Source organism: Myotis brandtii, unplaced genomic scaffold, assembly GCF_000412655.1.
Source record: "Myotis brandtii unplaced genomic scaffold, ASM41265v1 scaffold424, whole genome shotgun sequence".
Classification (NCBI taxonomy): Eukaryota; Metazoa; Chordata; class Mammalia; order Chiroptera; family Vespertilionidae; genus Myotis; species Myotis brandtii.
In genome coordinates, this window is record NW_005366245.1 from 660,127 (window position 1) to 684,708 (window position 24,582).

General features: G+C 40.5%; 1 protein-coding gene across 2 annotated transcripts in view; it reads right to left on the bottom strand.

Moving 5' to 3' along the window:
• The window catches only part of AFF1 (AF4/FMR2 family, member 1), a 195,779-nt gene that overhangs the window by 64,280 nt on the left and 106,917 nt on the right, over positions 1-24,582 (bottom strand). For both annotated transcript variants that reach the window (XM_005874091.2, XM_005874090.2), the window contains exons 3-4: positions 24,281-24,401; positions 22,959-23,888 (exon numbers count right to left, since the gene is read on the bottom strand). In XM_005874091.2, coding sequence (XP_005874153.1) covers positions 22,959-23,888; positions 24,281-24,401 — 1,051 coding nt within the window. The remainder of the gene's footprint in view (positions 1-22,958; positions 23,889-24,280; positions 24,402-24,582) is intronic.

A 24,582-nucleotide genomic window follows, 5' to 3' on the forward strand; every position in this document is an offset into this window, starting at 1 on the left:
AAAGAAAAGAAAATAACTGAAGCAGTAGGCTAGAGGGATCTATACTCCGAGGAAACGTATGAGCGTCAAACCTGGGGATTGCTGATACTGTAATAAACACAGAAGAGAGAAGGCAAATAAAGATGGTCTTGCCCTTTCTGCCTTCATTCTGAACAAGTAAATTTCCCTTTTTTGGCTTTAATGTTGGATAACAAAGAACCAGGTTACTTGCCAGGGTCTATTAAAGGGCCAAAGGGCATTCTGGGAAAATGCAACTCATTTAGTATTATATGTTATGAATGGTTATGTCATTTATTTAATCCTATCATCAAAGAGCACCTACATTTGAGAAGATTCTTTTTCTTTTCTATAATCTATTGAAAATCAGATTCAGTTATTCTAGTAAACTTAATAATCTTTTTATTTTCCTGCATTGTCTTTGTATTTAAGTTTGGTCTGAAAGTATAGACAAATTACATTAGATTTCCAGCAAGACTCATCTGATAAACTGATTCACTGAACTGAAGAAAAGTGAAAATATGATTAATAACAAAGGTTTGAACAAATATTTAGTAACTCAATAAACGCCAGTATTTTTTTTTAAATAAGGAGCAGGGTAGGTGAATATATATTTAAGAAATTATTCTTAAATTTATTTTAAATAGGTATTAAAATGGTCCAAGGAGAAAATTTTCTTTGCTTGTAAAATAAATGTACTCTAATACCGGCTGAACATAAAGCTGTGAGCATTCATAGATTATATGACCCAAATTCTAAAAGTTACGGTAGAGAATAGTGAGTTTGTGCCCATTTTGAAGAGTTGAAGCAGCCAGTGGCTCTTCTCACATCTTTCTCCATCTCAATACACTTCTCTCTGACCCTTCTCCCCTCACACTGACACACACTTGCGATGAAGAAGTTTTAAAATACTCTGACTTTAATTCAGAGCCCTGGCCCAAGACTCCAACTTTTTAAGAGTTTTAAGGAATAGATAACCACATTTGTCATAACTTCCAAATGTTCTCCCTTTGACTGTAGTTCTGTTTTCTCCCTTTCCGTCTAAACTCTTCTAGAAAACAGAATCTAGGTGCCCGAGAAAAGACATGAAAAAGAAGCAATCATTCTAATAGCAACAAAAGCAACTTCCCTTGAAAACTGCCTTTAAAAGATAGAAGGGTCAAACTAGCAGAAGTAAATTATATCTCAGCTGTACATATATCCAGCTGTGGCCTCCTCACTTCCACATACCTGGGACATTCCCGCTGAGAAAATGCTCATGGAGCCTACTTCACTTTCCTGACATCATCATAATCACATTGCCAGTTTGAGGGAAGGGAAGGCTGAGGGGGAGGGGCATGTGCCATTTAAAAAAAGAGAGATCCTTCTTTCAACCAGAAGTTCTTTAGTTGGCAGACAGCCAAATCCTCTGTAAAAATACGCAGTATTATATACATCGCCACAGTAATCCTGTCTACCTGAAAAGTTTTAGGCTGGCTCCTGAGCAGGTAAGTCTAACCTATTTTACTGTCTCTTTTAGGTAAAACTTTTAAGAGTAATCTCAATGTCAAAAAGTTGTTTCCTTAATAAAATTCCCTCAAAAGGTTTTTGTAGAACAAAATAAACCAGTTTCTTCTGGAGTTAACTAGACCACTGTCTTTTAAAATAAACTAGAGGGAGGCCGGGCCCATGAAATTCGTGTACGGGTAAGGTCCCTAGGCCTGGCCTGCGATCAGGGCCATTCTCCCTGGCTGCCGCCACCCACCCCCAGTTCCCGGTTCCCCATTGGGGGATGAGAGTCTGCCAGCTGGAGGGAGGGACCAAGAGATTGGCCATTCTGCCCACTTGCCGCCCCGCACCCCATCGCCCTCTGTGTGTGAGGCAACGGGAGGGGCAGGGGCCTTGGCCTGGCACTGTCTGCATCTGCTGCCACCCACCCCTGGTTCCCTGTTTGGTTTTTTGGGGGGGGGGGGGGGGGGGGGGGGGCCAAGAGGTTGGCTGGCAGGCCCCGATCCAGTGATTGGGGCCTGCGGGCTGGGGGCAGCTCCTGCGTTGAGCGTCTGCCTCCTGATGGTCACAGCAACCGGTTGTTTTGTTGTCTGGTCGATTTGCATATTACGCTTTTATATATATAGATTACTTGTGAGGGATTTAAGCCACTAGAAAACTCTACTGCTTCCTAAGCCTGGGAGTAACAGTTTCTTCAAGGCATTTTGACATACTTCCTACTAAAAAAAATTTTTTTAATTAAATTTTAAAAAATTAAAAAAATAAAAGGTCAAAAGGTATAACCTGAATTCAATCAATCGAAGAAGAGTTTGCAAAATAATAATGGGAGAGTTCTCCCTTTTCTCATTATTTCTGGCCAATTTCAGCTCTCACATGGCTAACAGAAGATTCACGACTGCTTAACCTCAAAGTAAATAAGCACATTTTATCTTCTGAAAGGAAAATGGAAACACTGTCATCTTCTCCAATTAGACTTTCATCACATAAATTTATACCCCACATAGATACAGACTATGTAAATACAAACTATGCTGAATAAATAATTGAGAACCATAAAGCTACAAGAACATTAAAAATTATCTACTACATCTGCCTGTACTGAATGAAATATGACTACTTTGAAATATTCCTAGACCAGTAGAAATCAATACCACTCATATTTGGGTCGGAGCTGCACAATCTTTTAAATTTGACTTAAATTCTATTTGTCTGCTGAAAAAAACACACAAAGCAATAAAAGTTGAGGGGGTTGGAGAGGAGGGAAGAGTGGGGAGGATGGAGCAGAGAGGGGTGAAAGTGAGTGCACACATGTATGCACACACATATTTAAGCTTTTAAACTGCCAATATCTTCGGCATACATCTTTACTTTAGGAAGACAAAAGAAACTATCAACGTTTGCCAACTTATCTGTAAGTTCAAGACCAGAGCTTGAAAGATTGACAAAAAAAAACCTGAATGGTGAGGAATTGCTCATTTTAAAATGTTCTTAATTTCCTCAAAACACATTTTCCCAAAACTATGCTGAGATTTTGTAGATACAAAATGATAGCAATATATTTTCTCTTACTCCATTATTTCATTAGAGAGGTAGAGAAACGGGAGGCAAGAAAGAAAAATCCATAATCCAAACCAACAACCATGCAAACCTCAAGAGGTATTTCCAAGTCTCTAGTGGCAGCTGAAAGAGAGAAAAAAAAGCCACACCACACCACCTGTCTGCTCCCTATCAAGTGTATACCAAGGGAGGGGTCATGGGAGGGGCCGAATACCTGTGGCTGGAAAGCTTATTTATCTTGTTTATCAAGTCACCCACACAGCAGCAAGCAGCACAGAACTAGAGGTTGTTTTGATCCTTCTTTGATGTTAGCCCCTAACTAGAGGCAAAAGACCGAAAAAAGGAGGGGAGAGGGAGAAATACAGGAAAGGGAGGGGAGAGAGGAAAAGAAGTGGGAAAAGAGGGAGAGAGGTTTTCTTTTGAGGCCTCTCTCCTGGCTTCTTCGTCTCCCCCTGAACTCAGGCTTGCCCTTCCTGGCACTTCCTGTAGGGCAGCTGTACACTGTGGGGCACTTACCTTTGTGGGCATGTCTTACTGCCTTCCTACATGGCAAACAAGCTTTCCTGTATGCATACATCCCTTTGGCAGCCCTCATCGGTGCCACTAGGTCAGTCTTTTGTGCTGGCGGCTGCAATGGCGGCCCTGACAGGAAAGAACTTTTAATGTCTTCCCCAGTACTGAGCCACAAGAAACAACGAGTGCTCCCAGGCACAACTCCCCTGGCTCTGCTCCTCAAAATGCTCTCGCAAGTACACCGTTGCTTAGCAATATTTGCCTTCCCCCTGTACATTTGAAATTGGCAACATCTGTCCCTTTGGCAGTTTTGACTTGTGCAAAGACCATGCTCGTAGTTTTAAAACATACAGCTTTAAGAAATGGGCAATCCTTCACTCTTCCTTCTCCCTGCAAAACTCCAAAATGGTTTAATCTTTGCTTATACAGGTTGATATAAAAATCTACAGGATTTAAGGCAGCTGATAGTACATAAGCAAAATATTGCAGCCACCAGTGGGAGTTCCTATTAAACCCCACCTAATAAGTAGTGTGTCTGCACAATTATACCTGAACTAAAAACCCCATTTAGTTTACAATTTTCTACATAATTAGTTATATCACTAGGTATTATGTATAAATACACATAAGCAAGACAAAATATAAAGGCAACTTATTCACTGGATAGGTAAAGGAATTTTCATGCTCACATTATAGCCCAACCTCATAACCGCGCATGCACACACTGATCAATGGCAAAGGAACCTAAAAAATCTAGAAGGGAAAAAAGTTCATTTAGGTAATTGCACCCCTGGCCAGTGTGGCTCAAAAGTTTGCCAGTTTGATTCCGTCAGGGCACATGCCCGGGTTGCAGGCTTGATGTCCAGTAGGGGGCATGTAGGAGGCAGCCCATAGATATTTCACTCTCGTATCAATGATTTTTGCTCTTGCACTGATGTTTCTCTCTCTCCCTCTACCTTTCTCTCTTGCTCTAAAAAAACACACACACACACACACACACACAAAATCAATTTAAAAATTGTTTTTTAAAGAAATTGCAACATTATGAATTTTAAAACAAATGATCTTAAGTTTTCTACGTTTTTAAATTATCCCTCAATATAGTCATCTTGGTTACTCATTAACACTAAAGCAGTTCCTAATACTGTAATTTTATGCGTAAGAAAAAAACCTAACATAAAAAAATAAAAATGTTTTATGGGTAGTTATGTTCTCCATGTAATTACTTTTTATCTAGCACATCAACGGGAAATAAACATCAGAGTCATAAAAAGCATAATAGTCAACTAAGTACTGAACAACACTCAATGCATTCAAACTTTACTATGCAGATATTTTTGTTCTTTTGGACCAAACCAATTTTGACATATTAGAAACACATGTTTTCAAAGACATTCTATAGGAAGTGAGTTCCAGCTCCAAAGGCAAGGCTGACCTATTGCTTTCATCAAGTCTCTACCTAAAGCTTAGAGAAGCATAAAAGACTGGGTGATACTTATGACCACTAAAAATACACCCAAAAAGGTCCTTGACTCTGAGGGTTTATTAACAGCCCTCGAAGTCCACAGCATGCATGGATTTGGAATCCTGCTTAGCCACAAATGTGAATTCAATACCCTAGGACCCACTTCTCACTGTAGTTCAGCACTCGCTACTTGCCCAGAAGCACACAGTAGTGCTTGTGAAGTATAAGCTCCATTGGAGTTTATGGAAGAGAGCATACTTTGCAAATTGGGGGATTCTCAAAAATCTCAGATGTTCCTCCAAGTCATCCCCAGTGGTTCTGGCCTTACAGGGTACTTATGAGCTAGCTAGGTTCTGAGTCACACACATGAGCTTCAAGACTTGGCTCTGCCAGGCACCAACTATTAAGCTCACTGCATGGAAAAGGCTTAAGCCCAGTGCCAGACCTGGTGAAAGCAACAGGTACACAGTACATCCTCAATGAAATATAGACATCACTTTTATTATTATACTATCCTACCATGACACACAAAGTCTCCATCTCCCACCCGCCCCCCGCCTTTCTTCCATTCTCAATTTTCCCACTTCTCCACATCATCACTCAAATACAACTTTTACTTAACGACTGTCTATGAAAATTTCCTCTGGATGGGGAAGGGAATGCTGAAGGAATGAAGGACAACAAATTTCTTATCTTTTAATAACTGTATAGTGCATCCTTGTTTGCACTTCCCTTTGATTTACCCTGAAACAGCTAATGTCTCTCCAGCACTGAAGAAGCCATCACCTTACTGAACACTGGTGGCTGAAATATGTTTCCAATGAATTCTGAACTAATTAATGCAGGGAATTGTAGAGGCTGGAATCCTGGCCCCTGGGGACTAGGAGGATGGAAGGAGCCGGACAGGGGCTATGGTGCTGTCCACCAGGCCAGTGCTGATAAGCCTGGAGGATTCTATCCTACAGGAACCCCCCATGCTAAGCCATATGACAAAAAGAAGAGCAAAAGCTTCCCTTGAGAAGAGTCACATAGCTAAAAGGGGAAAGCAAAACCTGTCATCTCAACACTGCCCTTCTCCATAAGTATTCCTGTAGTCTACAGCAGTGATTTTCAACCTGTGGGCCACAAGAATTTTAAAAAATGCAATACCTGACTAGTCAGGGGCACTGACCTCTTTGCCCTTAGATTGTCATATTAAAAAATGACAACAACTAATACAATAGCTGTCCAGTGTGAACGGATCAAAATCATACCTATTTTTTGGTCAGATCAGCAAAAAATTTACTTTTTGGTGTTCCACAGAATTTTACTTAGTTTATGTATGTCATGAGTTGAAAAAGGTTAAAAATCACTGGTCTACAGGGCAATGATGGTCCACTAGATAGCCAAACCCCAGTGGGTTTAGTTAATCAACTACTAGAGCAATATTGAGAATTTCTCCATTCTGAGGCTTCTGGTATAAAACCTGCTCTTAAGGATGAATGTCATGAGCTATCCCACAGTGCCAACCAATAAACAGTCATTAGGTCTACAAGCACAGAAAATAAAACACAGGCTGTAAACTCTTATCTAAATCAGCTACATCTTAACATTACCATATAGTGTAATACTCTACCCTATTCTGATATTCTGGGGGGGGGGGGAAATCTATAACCCCTGCACTGTTTTCATCTCTGAAAATGTTCAAAGAGAGTCCAACCCAAGTCTCCTTCAAATCCTGCACACCACATAACTTGCAGAACAACCTGCTGGCATAGTCAGAAATAAATTTCAAAAGTGGTATTACTGTAAAAGCCTTTTAAAAGATATTCCTCACTTCAGAGAACTTACTACAGTATGGTATTTGCAGTACTAGTAGCAGTAGAAGCTGTCAGTATTAAAAACGTATATTAAGAACAGTTGGCTGGAGGGGGTAGAGGTAAGGGAAAGAAAATAATGGATGAATTTAGTTCTGAACTGAGGAAAGTTCTTCAAACATGAAGTCCTTCATTAGTGAAGACAAGGAAAAGTTTTAAGTCACCTCTATGCTTCAAGCTTTTCTTTCTTCTGTGACACTGCTCCATCTCCAAATAAACTTTAAATTTATGTATTTTTCCTAAATCACATTAAGTTACATAAAAACTAATGCCCCTATACTCTTGAAAGTTCACATACCAATCAATACTCTTTGAACCCAAACCTAAATAGGATAGCTGAGTCTCCTACCTCAAAAAATCATCCTGCTTTATTAGTTTATACAAGTGTCACCATCCTTCCCCTCTATCAGGTTCAGGAAACCTTCACAAATTACATGCAAATATGTCTACTCATGCCTATCTTTAGTGGATTTGTAACCAGACCACAAAATTAATGCTATATGATCTGCGGTTGAGAACCATCTTTTTTTTCCCTTCCCCATTTTGTGTCATGATGCCCAAATACAACTGAAAGCTGGAACTAGCCCCATGTAGTCCTCAGACCAATTAATATAATTCTAGAACCCTGAAAATATAGTAGGTACTCAATACTTTATTAGTGGTACAGAATATTTATTCAAGTCTCTTGTTTTAAAACCCATCATGTTTTAAAATTTGAGTGAAATTAAACCCACGACACAGAAATTCATGACTTCACCAAAACAACTGAGAAACACCATCAAACCAACCCAGAACATTAGGACACTTCTTAGTATCCTAGTGACATCTAAATATAGTGGTATGAGTCAAGACAACTTGAAGACATACAAATTTCCTACAATGTGAATCTGCTCTCACTGTCATGCATGTCAAGGGAAGGTGGGGCATCCCACCACCTACTATATACTAGGCAAAGAGATCCCACTTCATTTTCACAACAGCCCTGTAGCTCATGTAGAATTGTCCCATTTAAAGGTGGAGAAAAATGAACCCAGGTATTCTGACTCCACAGTATTATCCATTAAGAACATTACCTCCCACTTACATTTCTTTAAAGCCTTATCATTCAAATCTAGTAAAACTACCTAAATTTTATGTTCTGAGCCAAGGGAAAAAGGTGAATCTATGACATTTACTCATACATTTATGTTTTTTAAATTGATTTTTTTAAGAGAGATGAAGGGAGAGGGGAAAAGGGAGGGAAACATCTATGTGAGAGGAAAACATCGATCAGTTGCCTCCTGTATACAACCCTGACTAGGGATAGAATATGCAACCTGGGTATGTGTCCAAACCAGCAACCTTTTGGTGCATGGGACGAGATTCCTTCCCTCCAACAACATCCAAACAGTTTTCAGCGATCCATACATTCTATTACATACTTATTATTCATCCCTAGTTGTAAATAAGTATTAGCACATTAAAATTCTCAGCAATGACAGTACTAGAGGGGAAAAAATTACATCCAACAAGAAAAATAGTTTGGAAATTCTCCAAAACAGTCATACTCATACCCTACTAAGTTATGACAAAACGACATTGAACAAAATGACATTATTCGAGGCCTGCTGTAGTTGAGGGCCTTTATGTTGCTAAGATCAAAGGAAGGAAAGCAGCTCTTGTTTGCTGAATGGGCACTGAAAACCAACTTCCTATTATTCGCTATAAAAACAAGAAAAGTGGTTTAGAACAAAAGGTATTAAAAGATATGCTACTGGACTTGGGTATAGGAAACAATATCAAAGTCCAGTTACCAGAATTCGAACTCCTTTTTAGAAAAGAACCGTATTTTAGAGCTGAAGAGAGCAGGACTGACTATCCACCTCCTTCTCACACATATAAGAAAACTAACCAAGCACATTTCCACTTGGTGACAAGAGGTAAAAATGCATGTTCCATGGTTTTAGGTAGTGGCAAAACCTGAAAACCAAAAAGTTGTTGTGGGGTTGTTCTTTAACTAAAATATGAACAAGTGCCTGAATCACATACATATAAAGGCTTATAGGACAACATCATATTTGGAAATAAGGGCAAAAGATAAAAAAGCCAAGTAGGACCTACTTTACATAATTTCTTTAAAAATTAATCACTTTTTACTCTAACTAGATACCATTAAGCACCCTTGGTTATAAATCCTTCTGAAAAGAAATATCTTGGGTATGTTTGGTTCTCATCCCTTGGACTTGCCCAAAGGAAGGAATAATCACAAGGTTGTAAAAACTCACAGATTATTCATAGGACCAGAACACCAACACCTACAGGACTCAAGCAGGGAATATGAAAGGCCCAGTAAGGACCGGGGCAAGTCAGAGTGTGTGCCCTAAGAGGTCAGACAATAGCTTCCAGGTTTTTAAGAAAGAAAAATAAATAAAAATCCAGATTTCAATGTGAAATCTAGTACTTTTAGATGCTGGCAACTAAATCAACACACTGTACATGCCACAGCCCCTCTGTGGGTGAGCACTCTCCAATGCTGGCCTTCATGCTTTCTTCTCTCCCAAATGGAGGAACGGGGAAATGAGAGACTGGGAAGCATGCTCATTTTGGAGAGAAAAGTCTCTTTTTAAAGCTAAACATGGCCCCATGTACATATGTATATCTTCTGTTGTCTCAAAGAGATTCTAAAAAGGCCTTTGGCCTTCGGAGGGGGGGAAGGGGGGTGTAAAGTAGGAGGCAGCCTCTGCTGCACTGTGATGTCTCCTCTTTACTGCACCAGCTCCTGCCAAAGCCTACTTCAGCGATTGGCAAACACAGCCTGACAGATCACTAAAAACATGAACCAAGTAAGCAAAACAAACCACAGTGTAGTTATTTTACATGACTTGCATGGAATAAATCTGTGAACTGTAGGTGAGTCATAACATAATAAAGGGCCCAATTAGATTCAGAACAACACACCAGTGTTTTCCCTCCGCTTAGCAACTAGTTCAATGGGATCTTGAGAGAATATAAGGCACATAAAGGACTCTGGTGTCTCTGTTTTACCCTTTACTGGAAGACAATTAATCTCACTAAAAATTAAACCCAGGCTGCCAGACGGGCATTTTTCAGGGTCAATAATTCTTAAGCTACTAGGATACCAATTAATGATACTCAAGTGGTCTAGAAGAGTTAATGCCCCTATGCCAAATGATTGGCTCATTCTCCCAACATGATTCATTCAATGGCAAAATGTTTAAAATTGAGAATCCTTTGAGATTAACATCAATTTTATTATATGTACCACTTAATATTAATAAGCCCCAAAATTTACTACAGGAAATCTGGTATCTTATTTAATACAGAGAAAAGCATCTTATTTCTTAGTCATAAAACTATCTGATTAATCTCCAAACTCAATACTGAAAATCACAGCAATTATGAGGCTGGAACTCCACTAAGAATGTCTACTGATCGGATTAGGCTGCTTATTTTAAAATCTACAAGCAACAATGCCTAAAATGACCTGGGAAACACTTAGGCTGGAAATGGTAAGCCAAACAATTCCTTCAAAAAACTATTGAACTTAAGGCCTGCTTCCCATCCAAGTGTCCTAAGTAGGAAATTCAGTCCTGTATCAAAATGATTTCCCCCTCTGCTCTGACAAACATTGATAAGAGGCTATCTTTCAGACTCCAAATCAAAGTGAATTGTGAAAGAACTCCTGGAGCTGAACTGAGCAGGAAAGCCCCGTTCTGCCCCAGTCCTCACTTTGCTACAGGAAACAAACATATGAGACAAAGGATCCTGCCCTCAAAATGTTACCACCTGGAGAAAGACACAGAGGATGATACCAAGGGGGAGTGCTGAGACTAGAGGTCTGGACACCCTGAGTAAGTCAGCTCTAAAAGCCTGTGTGGCTACAGCTGGGGCTGGGAAACTTCAGCAGGAGGGCCACACCCAAGCCTGGAGACAGGCAAGAATCTCATCAAGAAGGCACTGGCCCTGGCCGGTGTGGTTCAACAGGTTGGAGCGTCATCCGTACACCAAACCAAAAGGTGTCGGGTTAGATATTGATCCCCAGTTGGGACGCATGCAGGAGGCAACAGAATGATGTTTCTCTCTCCCTCTCAAAAAAATAAAAAAAGGCAACTGGAGCTAATCTGGAGTTTTATCCTGAAGGTAATTAAAAGGTGCTCAAGGATCTTAAAACAGGATAACTTGATCAGGTTTTCACACAATAAAAATCACTCCTTTGTGAAACAGAGTGGTAGATCTGTTCCACAAAAGGGAGGAAGACAGGTTAGAAAGAAGTTGTAATTATTTAAGAAAGTGATAAAAATCTGAACTAAAGAAGGGGCAGTAAGAAAGAGAAAGGAGAAGCTTTCAATAGATGCTTACCAAGTAATCTCCACAGGATAGGGTTACCAAATGGATAGAGTGGAAGACAGAAAGGAATTGATGCCGATGATCAGGAAGAAGAATAGTCTGTGTGTGAAGAGGTACAGGAGAAGGCAAACATAATTAAATCTACTGTAGGCAGGTTGAATTTGAGTTCCTGTGCAACATCTACAAGAAAAGTCCAGTAGGCAGTTGGATAAAAGGATCTAGAGCTCAGAAAACTTGGGAGTTTTAAGCTGGAAAAATCAATTTGGTGGTCATCAGTTGAAGCCCAAGAGCACATGAAATCACCAGGTAAAGCTACAGAAAGAGAAAAGAAGGTTGAAAGCAGAGCCCTGAGGAAAGAGGGGAAGGCAGCCTCCAAAGGAGATTAAGGCATGTTCCAAGTGGTAGGAGAAACCCAGACAACAAAGGAGGGCAGTGTTTAGGGGACGGTGGGCAAAAGTGTCAAATGCCACAGAGGGGTCCAACAGGTTATTCTCAAGAGCATTTCCTGACTTAGTCCACTGGGGGCCCTGGGGGCTCTGGGGCAGTGCAGTGGGGTGGAGTGGTGGAGGCGCCAGCCAGCCAGCATGGGTTTAGCAAGTACATGGAGAGGGAGCAGGCACAGAATGTTTACCTCCTGTCTTCAGAACGCTGGCTGTGAAGGGAGCAAGAAAGATGTGATCAGAGAAAGACAAAGGGGCGAGAGCTTATTCAGCTAGGAAAGGCTGACTCTATGCATGCATTGTTAGAAAAAAAGCCAAGTGATGGGAGAAAGGTTTAAGGTAACCAAAAATGGTGTGCCAGTGGAAGGGCAGGAGGAAGGGCAGCGCCTTTTCTCAGACCAAAGAGAAAAGGTAAGTGGTGGGTGTAGACTAGAAATTATTTTTGTGTCATCATACCTGGAGAGAGCTGGAAAGTTATGTACCTGGTGGCCTCATTCTCTAAAGGATAGAGCAAAGTTAAAGTCCTCAGAGCAGGCCCATGACCACCATGACCAAAACTGAGTTTTAACCGTCCTCTCATTTGAGTCATTTGTACACCTAACAGCTGCATGATTTATCAGGTGCTGACATGAAGGCAAGGCCATGTAGAAAAACAGAGAGCTCCTGACACTTTACATAAAAGTGTTACACGGGTGTTGAACACACAATACAACATGCAGATGACGTGTTATAGAATTGTACACCTGGAACCTATATAATTTTGTTGTAATACGCACTTGAGGATATGTTTGATTTTCAGAGAGAAGGGGGAAAGAGACAAACATCTATGTGAGAGAGAAACAGCAATTGCCTTCCATACGTGCCCCGACCGGGAATGGAACCTGCAACCTTTTGGTATACGGAATAATGCTCTAACCAACTGAGCCACCCAGCCAGGGCAAAGTTATATAATTTTATTAATCAATGTCGCCCCAATTAATTAATTAATTAATTAATTAAATAAAAGTATTACACAAATGATCATTACTCCACAGAAACCATTTTTTGTAGTAGAAAATGGTATGAGAACTAGCAGCCAAGGGTCCTGGTTTTGTGTCCCATCTCTGCCATTAACAAGCTTAAATCATTAAACTTCTTAAAGACTCAGTTCCATGGCACATAAAATGGTGATTTGTGCCAATTGCCCTGCCTAATGCTCAAGGTTGCTGTGACAATCGAGAGAGAAACAAATAAGCAAGTGCTTTGGAAATTAAACAGGGGTGGGGGAGGCAGTAAAATATTTCCCAGTGCACATGTCTTTATAAAGTGAAACATTTCCACCAGGGATTGCCAAACTATGAGAATGCGGCTCTTCGGGAGTGAGCTTGCAGCCCCCGTGCCATCAGGCAGGGGTGGGAAGTGGAAACCACTGTGGGGAGTGGTGCCCTCATCCTGGTAAACCAGTTTTTAAAAGCTCGATAACCACTAAGCAAATGTTTTCTTTCCCTGGGCTTTTCATTTACTTATTTTTAACACATAAAAATCAAATTTTTAGGGCTTTATTCACCTAGAACATCTTAAGTGGGAATTCCTGGTCCCTTATATCTAATCCCACCTGCACTTCTAAAGGATATTCCAATGAACAAGTTAATATATTCAGAATCTCCCTACACCCTCAACATCACTAATTCCTCATTATGATAATCCTGTCAAAATCCTACTCTTTTCCTTAAAGCCCAGTTCAAATTTTAACTCTAACCACTCCTACCTCCACCTACTGAACTCTTATGTACAAAGCACTGTTCTAGGCACTTTATATAGAATGCCTCAGTAGAGTAGCCACACAGACCATATGAATAAACTGACAGCACAGCAAGGTTATTTCCTTGCCCAGGATCTCAGAGTTGTAACACCACAATGTACTGTCTGCCATGAAGCTAACGCAATTTCTCCTTTTTATTAATGACTCTAGTTATTGGATAAATTATCCAGTAAACAATTAAAGAACTTCAGAAACTGGCTCCATTTTCACCATGTGACTCACCTTCCCATTGCTCTGCTCTGCCTCTACCCATCTCCCTGAACTCCTACTAGACTTCTCACCATGTCTTGCCTCCACGTCTCTTCTTTCCCTAATCCTCTCGCCAATATCCAGACACTTCAAAAGAAAACTCTAAAAAAAATGTACAGTGTCCTCTTTCGAAAGGCAACACAATGCAGGTGTCACAGTTAAGGGTGTGGACTAGAGCCAGAATACTTGGATCTGGATGCATCCAGCACTTGCAGCCTCGGTAAGCTCGGACAAAAGCTGTAGCTCTGTAAGACTAAGGGATAATCATAGTGCATATCACGTGAGAGGGTTGTGAGGTCAATGAGGTAATACACATGAAGCATGTGGAACAGTTCCCACCAGAAAATGAACAAGAGAACAGTGTGAGCTTTCTATGCTTAATAGTTCCAGACTGATTATACTTTATTTTTTACATTATGTAATAAATTCATTTTGCAAGTATCTTTCTCTCTCATTAGCACCCTTTATGACTAGTGTATATTCAAATATTTATTGACTGAAAAGGCAGAAACCCAGAATGTAAAAAATGTGAATTTTTCTACGACCGAACTGTTCCAGATTAATTGGCAAAAGAATTTTTTTCACCAGTTAATATGTTCTCAAGCATGAAAAATGTTGGAAGAAATTCTAATTACAGCATTAAATTCTATTAAAATATTTTTTTTCTAAAATGCTATAGCAAATATTTGCTTTAGGGTAGAATATTTTAAAAATTAAGCTGTAAGGAAAAGGAGAATCCATAAAGCTTGAGTTTTTAATAATGACTGCAAGAAAGCTGAAAATCATAGAATGCTTTCCTTTCTTAAATCACAGTTCAATTCAAAGCTTCAAATTCTTGCCAGTAAGAATTTTCAGAGTTCTATTATTTGCAATGTAAACAACACAACCGAAAACCCCTAAGGTGATTTATCTAAGGGACACAGCTAGAAATAGGACCTCTAATTACTTAAATACTGAGGCCCCTAGATTAAAACATTAAACCTCAAAACCCTTCAGCCAAAGAGATGAAGGAGATTAGAATGGGCTTGACAAATTACCACAAGGTCAGGGGGAAAAAAAACGTGGAAAGTAGGCCAAGCTTAAACAGGGAATTAAATAAAGTTCAAGAGAAAACTAATGGTGTGTGTGGATGCTGAATCTCTGGGGGGTGAAGAAGGAGGGGAATTGCCAACCTGGTGATTTCAGCAATTAAAGAAAGAAAAAGCATCAATATAAAAATAGCTGCTTATAAAGTTTTTGGAAAATGTGAACGTGCAGCAAAGTTAACCTTGGAAAATAATGATTTTCAAATAGACCTTGGCAAGTGGAGAGGATACAAGGTCAAAAATAAACTTGTTATGATAACATCAACCAGAATCCTCTCTTAAAAGGAATTCTGCTTCAATATCTCATGAGTATTGGTCACCCCCTACCAAAACAGCAAAAAACCAAACTCAAGTCATCCACAGAACTCCTGGTGGAATATCTGGTTTTCTGTCCCTGAAGATTATCAGTTGGCTCAAAATAAAAAACAATTAATCCAGAGAAGAGCTAAAATGACTGGGGTGGCTACGTGAGAGCCTGGGAGAGTGCACAGCCTGGAAAGATTCTGAAGAGTTGAATGTCTACATCTTGGCAAAGGCACAACGTGAGAGACCCAGGGGGGATCCAATAACCCTCCACAAACATCTCAAGTGTGAAAACAACAAGGCGGAACAGGAATTTCTTATCCTGGTACCAAATGTACTTCTGGCATTTTGAGAAGGAATAGAAAGTAAAACATACAAAGAAAACAGCTCTAAGTAATACCACTAAAAAAAGATTTTCAAGGTTCAATTGGGGGATTTCTTCTTGGGCTACTATAAGCAATTCTATTCTTTGCACTGACTCATTTCTAGCCGTTTTAGAGCTTTTAAAAATATACATATTTTTTGCCTATGATATTTAATATGTTTCCTTCAGAGTTTAAAGTATTTCTGCAAACTCAAAAAACTGCCAGGATTTGACTTGGCCATTTGGCTCAGCTGGTTGGAGCGTTGTCCAGTACCCCAAAAGGTTGTGGGTTTGATCCCAGTCATCGGGGTATGTACTGGAGGCAACTCTCATATCCATGTTTCTCTCTTTTCCCCCTTCCTCTCTCTCTAAAAAAATCAATGAAAACATAACCTCCAATGAGGAATTAAAAAAAAAAAGTTTGCCAGGATTAGGAAATAAAAGGTGGCAGTTTCTACTCAGCTCCAGCTGGTGAAACTGAAAATTTGATTATTCAGCAAAATTCTCCAGTTTGTAAATATTGGCTCAAGGGAGTGGGGAGCAGGACATACTATATAGGCAAAACAAAGGTGTCTACAAGCCCAATCTAGCCTTCTGGCTGTTTGCAGCTTCTGCAATAAATTCTCACTTGCTACTACTACTTTTTAACCTCTATATTTACATATTTAGGGTCAAAAATTTAGCCAACCTCTAAGCAAATACAAGCTACTTACTATTCAATATTTCTCATAGATTCGAAGTATTCTGCTCTAGTCACTCAGCTTCAGCTAATTGTGTACACCAATAACCTTGCTATAATTTTCCTAAGAAAACATTTAAGTCATGTAGGTCTGGCCAAATTAAGAGCTAGCTCATGGAATCTAATTTAAATTTGCTATTATAATTAATATACTAAAAACATTTTTAGAAAATGGAGGAAAGCTAGATAAGGTTGTATCAGAATCTCACTTTCCCATGAACATGGAAACATTGGGGGCACAAGAAAGGAAACCATGAACTGTGGAGAAAGAGAAGAGTGTTGTTTGGGGTCCTACTTCCTTGATTTTTTCCCAAAAGCTACTTTCATGTCCTACTTAGGACAAAAGCCCCATCAATTTCGTGCAATCCCATGGCCCGAGGCCCACTCGGAAGACTGGAACCACTGGGAAAGGGGCCCTTATCTCATTCCTTGTAGCCTGTTATCAGCTCTTCTGGAACAGTTTTATTTCTAGGCTCTAGAACAAATCTCAGGAGAATCAGATACAGAACCCTGAGCCTACCTGTATACCTGCCAAGTCAGTCTCCTAGGGAATTTTTATTTTTTACCAGTTTGTATTTTTAACAGGCTTTCCCAGGTGATTATGATGTGCTGCCAAGTTCCAGAATGAATGCAAAACTTCCCTTTGATCTACAGTACTGGGCTTATAACCCAAGAGGACTTGTTGTAAAGGTATCTGTACATCACGTGGAGTAAGCCACTGGCACGTACTGTTACCTCTGTTTGCAACACTGATGTTGCTTAACCCCTGCTACGCATGCTATGGTATGAATGTTTATGTTCATCTTGAAATCCTAAATTGCAAAGGTAATAATAGTCAGAGGTGGGGCTTTGGAGAAATGCTTAAAGTCATGAGGGTAGAGTCATCCTGATTGGGTTTAGTGCTGTGTAAAAGAAGTTCCAGAGAGATCCCTACCCCTTCTCCCATCTGAAGACACAATGAGAAGGCACCAGCTGAAAACCAGAAAGAGGATCCCTCAAGAGAACATGGCCATTCTGGTGCCTTGATCTTGGACTTCCAGCCTATAGAACTGTGAGAAGTAAATTTCCATTGTTCATAGCCACCTAGTACATGGTATTTTGTCATAGCACTGCAGGCTATTATAATCCCTCACTTTCATTACTTCTACTCAATGTTCAGGTCTCACTCAAACAGAACTTCCTCAGAGAATTCTCTGAGCTCCTTCATTTAAGTCACAGTACCCTTTATCTTATGTCTATGTAAATTCCTTTATAGTACGTAAATTTCCATTGCTCATAGCCACCTAGTACATGGTATTTTGTCATAGCACTGCAGGCTATTACAATCCCTCACTTTCATTACTTCTACTCAATGTTCAGGTCTCACTCAAACAGAACTTCCTCAGAGAATTCTCTGAGCTCCTTCATTTAAGTCACAGTACCCTTTATCTTATGTCTATGTAAATTCCTTTATAGTACTTGTCCAAGTGCTCACACATTGATCAGAGCGGTTATCTGAATAATGTCAGTTTCTAACTAGATAGTTAAGGTCCAACAGGACCAGAACCACCTGGTTTGCTCACCACTATACCCCAGTCCCCAGCACTAGGCCTGGCCAACAGTAGGTACTCAAGATATTTGAGTTAAAAGTTGCTGAATTGACAGTGTATATGGAAGACAGTGGGCTTCAAACTGTATTTTGAGTGTTTCACCAGCAGGATACACACCACTGACAGACCAAAAATTAGCTGCCTGCAGGGTTAGATCATTTCATAATAGGACAGTTCCTCTTACAAGGTTTAGGATAATAAGAGAGTTAAATATGGGAGCAGGGAAGCCTGTGTGCGCACCCAAATGCAAAGTGAATCACTATCGCAGTTTCCCACTGTGGATTATTTCACACTGCTGGGCTGAAAACGGAAGGCTTCATTTAAGAGCTGCCATGAGTCAAAGTGGTCCAACAAGGAATTCCCGGCTGCAGATGACACTTCAGTCTTGGCATTCAGGTGGAAGCATTTGGTAAGTGAAAACATTCCTAAATGATGTCCTGAAAGGTCACAAGGAAAAGAGCAATACTTGTGGAAATCAGAGACCACTAGAACTCAGTCAGATTCATCTGGATCAGAAAAGAGTAGACCATATAAGGAGATAGAAGCAATGGCAAACTGATAGTAAATTCTACTAGGTTCCAGTGAGTTATTTGGGACATAAATTAAGACTAATTGTACCACTTCCATGTACACTTCAAACCCTAAGTTTAAAAAAACCCCACAAAAACACAAAAAAACAACACACAGAAGCCTGTAATTTCCACTAATGGACAGATTTTCAAGCTTCCTAGATGATCTCCAGTTTTTGCTTCTGAAGACTTAGCAGGTCACTTCTTTCCACCCAAAGCCTTAACTACATACATGCAAACACATCCCGAATTTATTTTTATTTTTAAAAAATATATTTTATTGATTTTTACAGAGAGGAAGGGAGAGGGATAGAGAGTTAGAAACATCGATGAGAGAGAAACATCATCCATCAGCTGCCTCCCACACATCCCCTACTGAGGATGTGCCCGCAACCAAGGTACATGCCCTTGACTGGAATAGAACCTGGGACCCCTCAGTCCGCAGGCCGACGCTCTATCCACTAAGCCAAAGCAGTCAGGGCCATCCCGAATTTATTATTTCCAGTCTTAACATTTTCTCTGAGCTGGTCTACTACTTACGATTGCTAACTGTCAAGTCTGATGTGAATATATATATATATATATATATAACAGCATCTCAAAAACTTAATACATAGTCTATTCCAAACCTGTTCCATCCAAGTCAACTCCATCCCAAGTAGCTAGTATCATCCCACCATCCGTACCTTTCAAATAAAAAAAAAAATCTACGAGCCTCACTTGATGCCTTACTGTCCTTCAGACCTCAGGCCCTCCACATCTCCAATCAATCACAAAGCCCTATCGGTTCCCTGCCAAATACATCTGGAACTTGTCCACTTCTCACTATGTCCACTACTACCATCCTAACTCCAAGCCATCATCATCACTGCTCACCCGCTAACTGTTCTCCCTGTTTTCTGCCCACCCTTGCCTGTCCAAGTCATTCTCCACCAAGGAACCAGAATGATCTTTTTAAAAAACATCACTCCCCTGCTCAAAATCCTCCAGTCCTTTCCAGTCATAGTTAACAACAAGTAAAAGTACAAAGATCACAGAACTGGGAGTTCTAGCTCTGGCTCTGCTACTAACTATAAAATTTAGCAAAATGAAGTGGCCTCACCCTCCTGGGCCTTATTTGCAAAATGAAAGGGCTGTAGTTTTATCTTTACAATTCTAATAGTCTAAGTCCAGTATACAACTTAATATACGTACCTCAGCTTATTCCATTTCTCCCTTTCAATAAATGCTTATTTCATAAGTCCCATCTCTCTCAGCACTCCCTCCCTTCCAGGGTCCAGACTCACGAACACTCACACAGGAATGCCGTGGTTTTCTCTGACTTTCCTTTGTTACCTTTAGGCAGAAAAGGAAAATACAAAGGGATCTCAACCTTCCACACGGGCAGGGCCATGTCTGATGTGCAACTCTCCGGCTGGGAGTGACCCGCATGAGATCAGCCAGGACTTGGCTTTGCCCTCAGACGGGTCATGTTAAGCTGCTCTACATCTTCCAGTTGACACAAAACTAAAACTGACACACCCAGAGAGAACCGAGTGCAGACTCCTGCAGGCCAGGCCTCTATGTAGTCAGAATACTGACCTTTCGATAATTTTTTTCCTCTAGGATTTTAGGAAAGATTAAGTTTTAAATGTAAGAATGACTTATCCCAGAAAAGAACCATTTTTTAGGAAAACCAACTAAAATATACAAACCAAGTACTCCCCAAGAAGTGAAAGGACAGAAAGTAGTGTAAAGCAGTGGAGAGAACCGCACTCATGTGGCTTGCGCCTGAAGGCACACCAAAGAGACCAGCTGACTTTTCCATTTTGGTTCACTTTTTAAAATACTGTTTCAAGAAAGCAGTGGGGAAGGGAGAGCAGTGAAGCAAACCACAAAACCCTCCCGTTCAGAAAACGGAGAAAGAAAACCTCCTCTGACTTGCCTTGGGACAAACTAAGCAAATAAAGAAAAACCACTTAGTTACCCAGCCCCTCTTCACAGCTCTACCAGCAGTCAGCTTCCTCTTCTGCCTCTCATTCTCTGTCCTTGGGTCCCAATCTCACAAATAGTCCAGGATAGTGCTAATATTCTGGTTCTATATTCAGAGTTCACTGGCTTTGTGTTTAACTCCCTGCTTTTTGTCCCCCATCTTTATGCTTTCCTTGGAGTCACCAGAATAGTAAATTTGAGATTTTAAATTCAACCTACATTTTCTTAAAAATATAAAAATATATCTTTAACTGGGTGTGTGAACAAAAAATTAATGCGAAGTATGTGAAATGTGAGATCTCAGTTTAAAAAGCTAAATCAAATCCAAAACCTAGCCAGAAAAGTACGAATATCCCTGCATCACAGATTTAATTCCCTTTCATTCAAGCTCTTGGCTCCCAATTCTCCTCACAAAGGACATCCTGAGTCCTCCATCTGCCTGAGCCCTCAGTTTCACCACCACCCCACCACCCCCAAATCAGCACTGCCTAAGGCCTCCCAGGGTGCTGGCACTGTAGCTGCCACTGACAGGAGAACCCTGAGCAGAAACCAGAGAGAGCAGTGGGATTAAAATGAATGCTGACTGCAAACACAGGCCAAAGATGAAAAGTTTCTATTTACTCAATTGTTGATAGCAGGTGCACTGTGCCAAAAATCCCCATTTTCCAATCACCAAACTATGGAGGGTTTTGTTCAAATGTCCACTCAGAAAATATGAAGACCCATCTAACATAGTCCCAGATTTGAAATTATGTATGAAGTAAGACCTTGGAGAAAACTCAACTCGGCTTATCTTTTTTTTAACCAAGAAAGCAGGACAGAAACTAGGATCCTCTTTCCTGAAAGGCTGCTGGGAAGCCTACTGCTGAATTTACAGGGGTTGCTGTTTTGAGGCCGACACCTGAAACTTGCTCCAGCACCTCGTAGCAGAGAGTTTGTACTCAGTTGTACTCTAATTGTCTCCTGGGCAGAGACCAGTACTTTTTTGCATCCTACCCTGCACTTAAGCATATGGTTGGGCATTTGGTGGGCAATGCAAATATTTGCTATTTTATCTTAAAATTGTTTTAAAGCAATTTTCAGTTGCTTAGGTTTTTTTGGTGTGTTTTTTTTTAAAAGAATGAATGTTAAATTGTCCCCTTATGTGTGTGTTTAACTAGGAAAATAGAACAGATCCTATTTGACAAATAAAAGAAAGCAAATCCCATTAAGTTATTTACTGTCTTAATTATAAGGCAGGCTGACTGGCCCTCCTTTTGAGGACGGAGGACCTCGGTTTATCCTTCCCTGCCTTCATTCTGGCTCCCTTCACCTAAATCCCATCATAGCACAAAACTGTGCAATAAATGGCTCATTCTGGTGAATCTTTGTACGTTGGAGTTAAAGGCAGGGTTCTGTCAACTTGGTCATTTCTACCATTTGCTTTATTCACCCCTTTCTCCTTTTCCCTCAGCCACCAAACAAGTCCCATTTTGAAGATGTCTGGAGACACCAGAGCTTAAGAGAAGACTGCAGACAGAACCCTAACCTATTCTAAACCAAGAACAGCTTTTTCTCCTTAAAGATAAGGGTTATCTTTCCAGTTAAGGATCCTGGAATCTGCTTTTTTTTAACCTTGAGGAATTTTACCTTCCAGCACTATGTAAGACTGCCATCTAGGTGCGTGCTCTGAGCAATCGATATGCATATTGCAATATCTATCCAACAGATGTAACAAAACCACAGACTTTAACAGATAAACTTAAAAAATTGACTTCAAACATTTACTTGACTCTACTGATCGGGATTTTGGAGTCACTAGCACTAATTTAGAATTTCAGTGATAGGATGTGTTCTCTGACTCACCTCATTCAAACACAATGCTGCCATTTACCAGGGGGGGGGGCAGGAAGGAGAACTGTTCCTTTGTTTAAAAAGGTACAGTATTTTGGTTACTTGAAAAAGCCATAGTTGAAAAACATTCTGTTTATATTTGCAACTCACTCTAATGTCACCACACACACCCTCTTCTTTCTTAGGTGGTAAATATAATATATTAGAACAAAACTTTAGTTTCAAAGTTTCTTAACAATTTACAAGGAACAAACCTTTAAAAAGTAATGCTTTGCCTTCAACATTTTGGCCTTGTTTTGACTTTTTTAATGGTTTTGACCTCAAGAAAAACTAACTGGGGCTGAAGAAACAAAAAATTTATTTTCTTTACAGTGCTAAAGAAGCCAATATTCCCTGAAACAAACAAACAAAAAAACAAACAAAAGCAACACAGCCCAAATCATTCTATGAAGTTTTCATATTAGAAATGTCCTCTACATTATTGGGTTATACAGGTGTACACACTTTTCAAAACACAGCGAACCGCACTCTTACGATCTCTATATTTTACTGCATGTAAATTGTGGCTCAATAAAAAGATTTTTTTTTTAATCTCTCTGCAAATCACATTTCAGTATCTGCCAATCAGTATTCCATCTCAGACCTAAATTTCTGGTAGGTCAACAATATCCTAAGGGCAAAAAGGAATTTCCTCACTCAAAAGCTACTGACACCCTGCCCCCAACTCTCCAGAACTTCCATCTAAAACCTCTCTTCAGAGGGGAAGTAGCCCAGATATGAAATTCCACTCACCTCAACTGACTGAGAAGGCATTTTCAGCTTGGTGAGCTTAGCTTTGGCAGGCACTTTTAAGTCGGTTTTTTCAAAGGTCTGTTGCCGGTAATCCTCCGGCAGTGGTTTCAGTTCGGGAGACTCACTAGGAGCCTGATCTTGACCGTCCATGGGCCGGACATAAGCTGTGGGCTTCTGCTGCATTGCAACGCTCTTTGAGGGGAGGGAGGGTGGGGGGAAAGACTGAGAAGGTGGCTGGGGAGGGGCCACTCCAAGGCTGGAGACGGCCACCAAACTGTCCTTAGGGGTCTCTTTGTCTCGGATCTTTACTGCCAGGTCCTTGGGAGATTTGGCGTGGCAGTAGCCCTTATTGTTGTTGTTGTTGTTACTGCTGTGAACCTTGCTGCTTCCTTGTGACCTGGGAAGAGTTTGCTGGTTGGAATGTAGAGGTGACAAAGGGGGCAATGGAGAAGGTAAAGAGGAGAGTAGGGGAGAAAGCTCCCTCTCTGGAGCTGAGTCTGCCGTCGAAGCACAGTGGTCTCCTTCGGCTCTGCGGTCACCGTTTTTTCGATGACTAGAGCTGTACCCCTCCTGACCAAGGCGATCCTGGGCCAGGTGCTGGCTGTCCGGGGCGCCATAGCTTTTCACATGAAGACTTGGCATTGGTTCCATTCTTGGCTGTGTCACCTTTTGATTGTGGCTCATGTTACCAACAGGAAGTGGTCCAGAGGCAGGAGTGCTACCAGGCTGGTGATGGACACGGGTGTGGAAGGAGTGCGGTGGAACGCCGCTCCCCTTCTCAGGAAACAAAGGGTATCTCGGCTTTCCCGGCCTACTTTCAGAAGCATCCAAGTGATGAGCGAGAGACTTGGTACTGAGTAACTCCTTTACTTCTTCATAGTTTCCCAGCATGTTCTGTATTCGACTGGATAGCTCATCGCCTTTTTCTGTCTGAAAAAAAGAAAACAGCAAAGTTAGATACTGGTGGGAAATAAATCTAAGAAAACCCAACATTTAATAAGCCATGCTACATAATGCCATTAAAAAAGAAATGCCTCCATTTAATGTGTAACATAGAATTTAACGTGCAATGTAAACTAACTCCTTGTTGAGAAGCCTGTCGTGGACAAATATTACTACATACAGAAGACTAACATTACAAAAGAAAACCACAAACTTGGGCAATTTTGACTCACAAGGTTCAGGGAATTTTCTATTTGTTTTCAGAAACAATCCCTAGGATAAGTTGTCTTATTTTCACAGGCATGGCCCTTGTTCAATCTTCCTTTCATCACAGAGTTAAATATGATGATAAATCAGACTTTCTAGCACACAATAAATACCTTGTAGGGCTCTCCAAAAAGGGGAATCTTTTCAGAAAATGCCTCTTTCTCTTGGTGAGCTTCCTGGTTGCGTCTTTCCTTCTCTCTAATTCGAAGCAGGTTTCTGTCTTCATTGTACAAGCTGTTTCAGATGCCACAAAAGAACAAAAACAGTAAAATTTACCAGTATCCGCGTTGTGCTATGCATATGTACATGTTTGAGGGAGGCAAGCTAAGTCAAGAAGAAGCAATGACAGGCAAGATGATGTAAAGAAAGCATAAGTCTCTCCTGGACTAAGGCTCAGTAACGGGCTGTGGCCCTC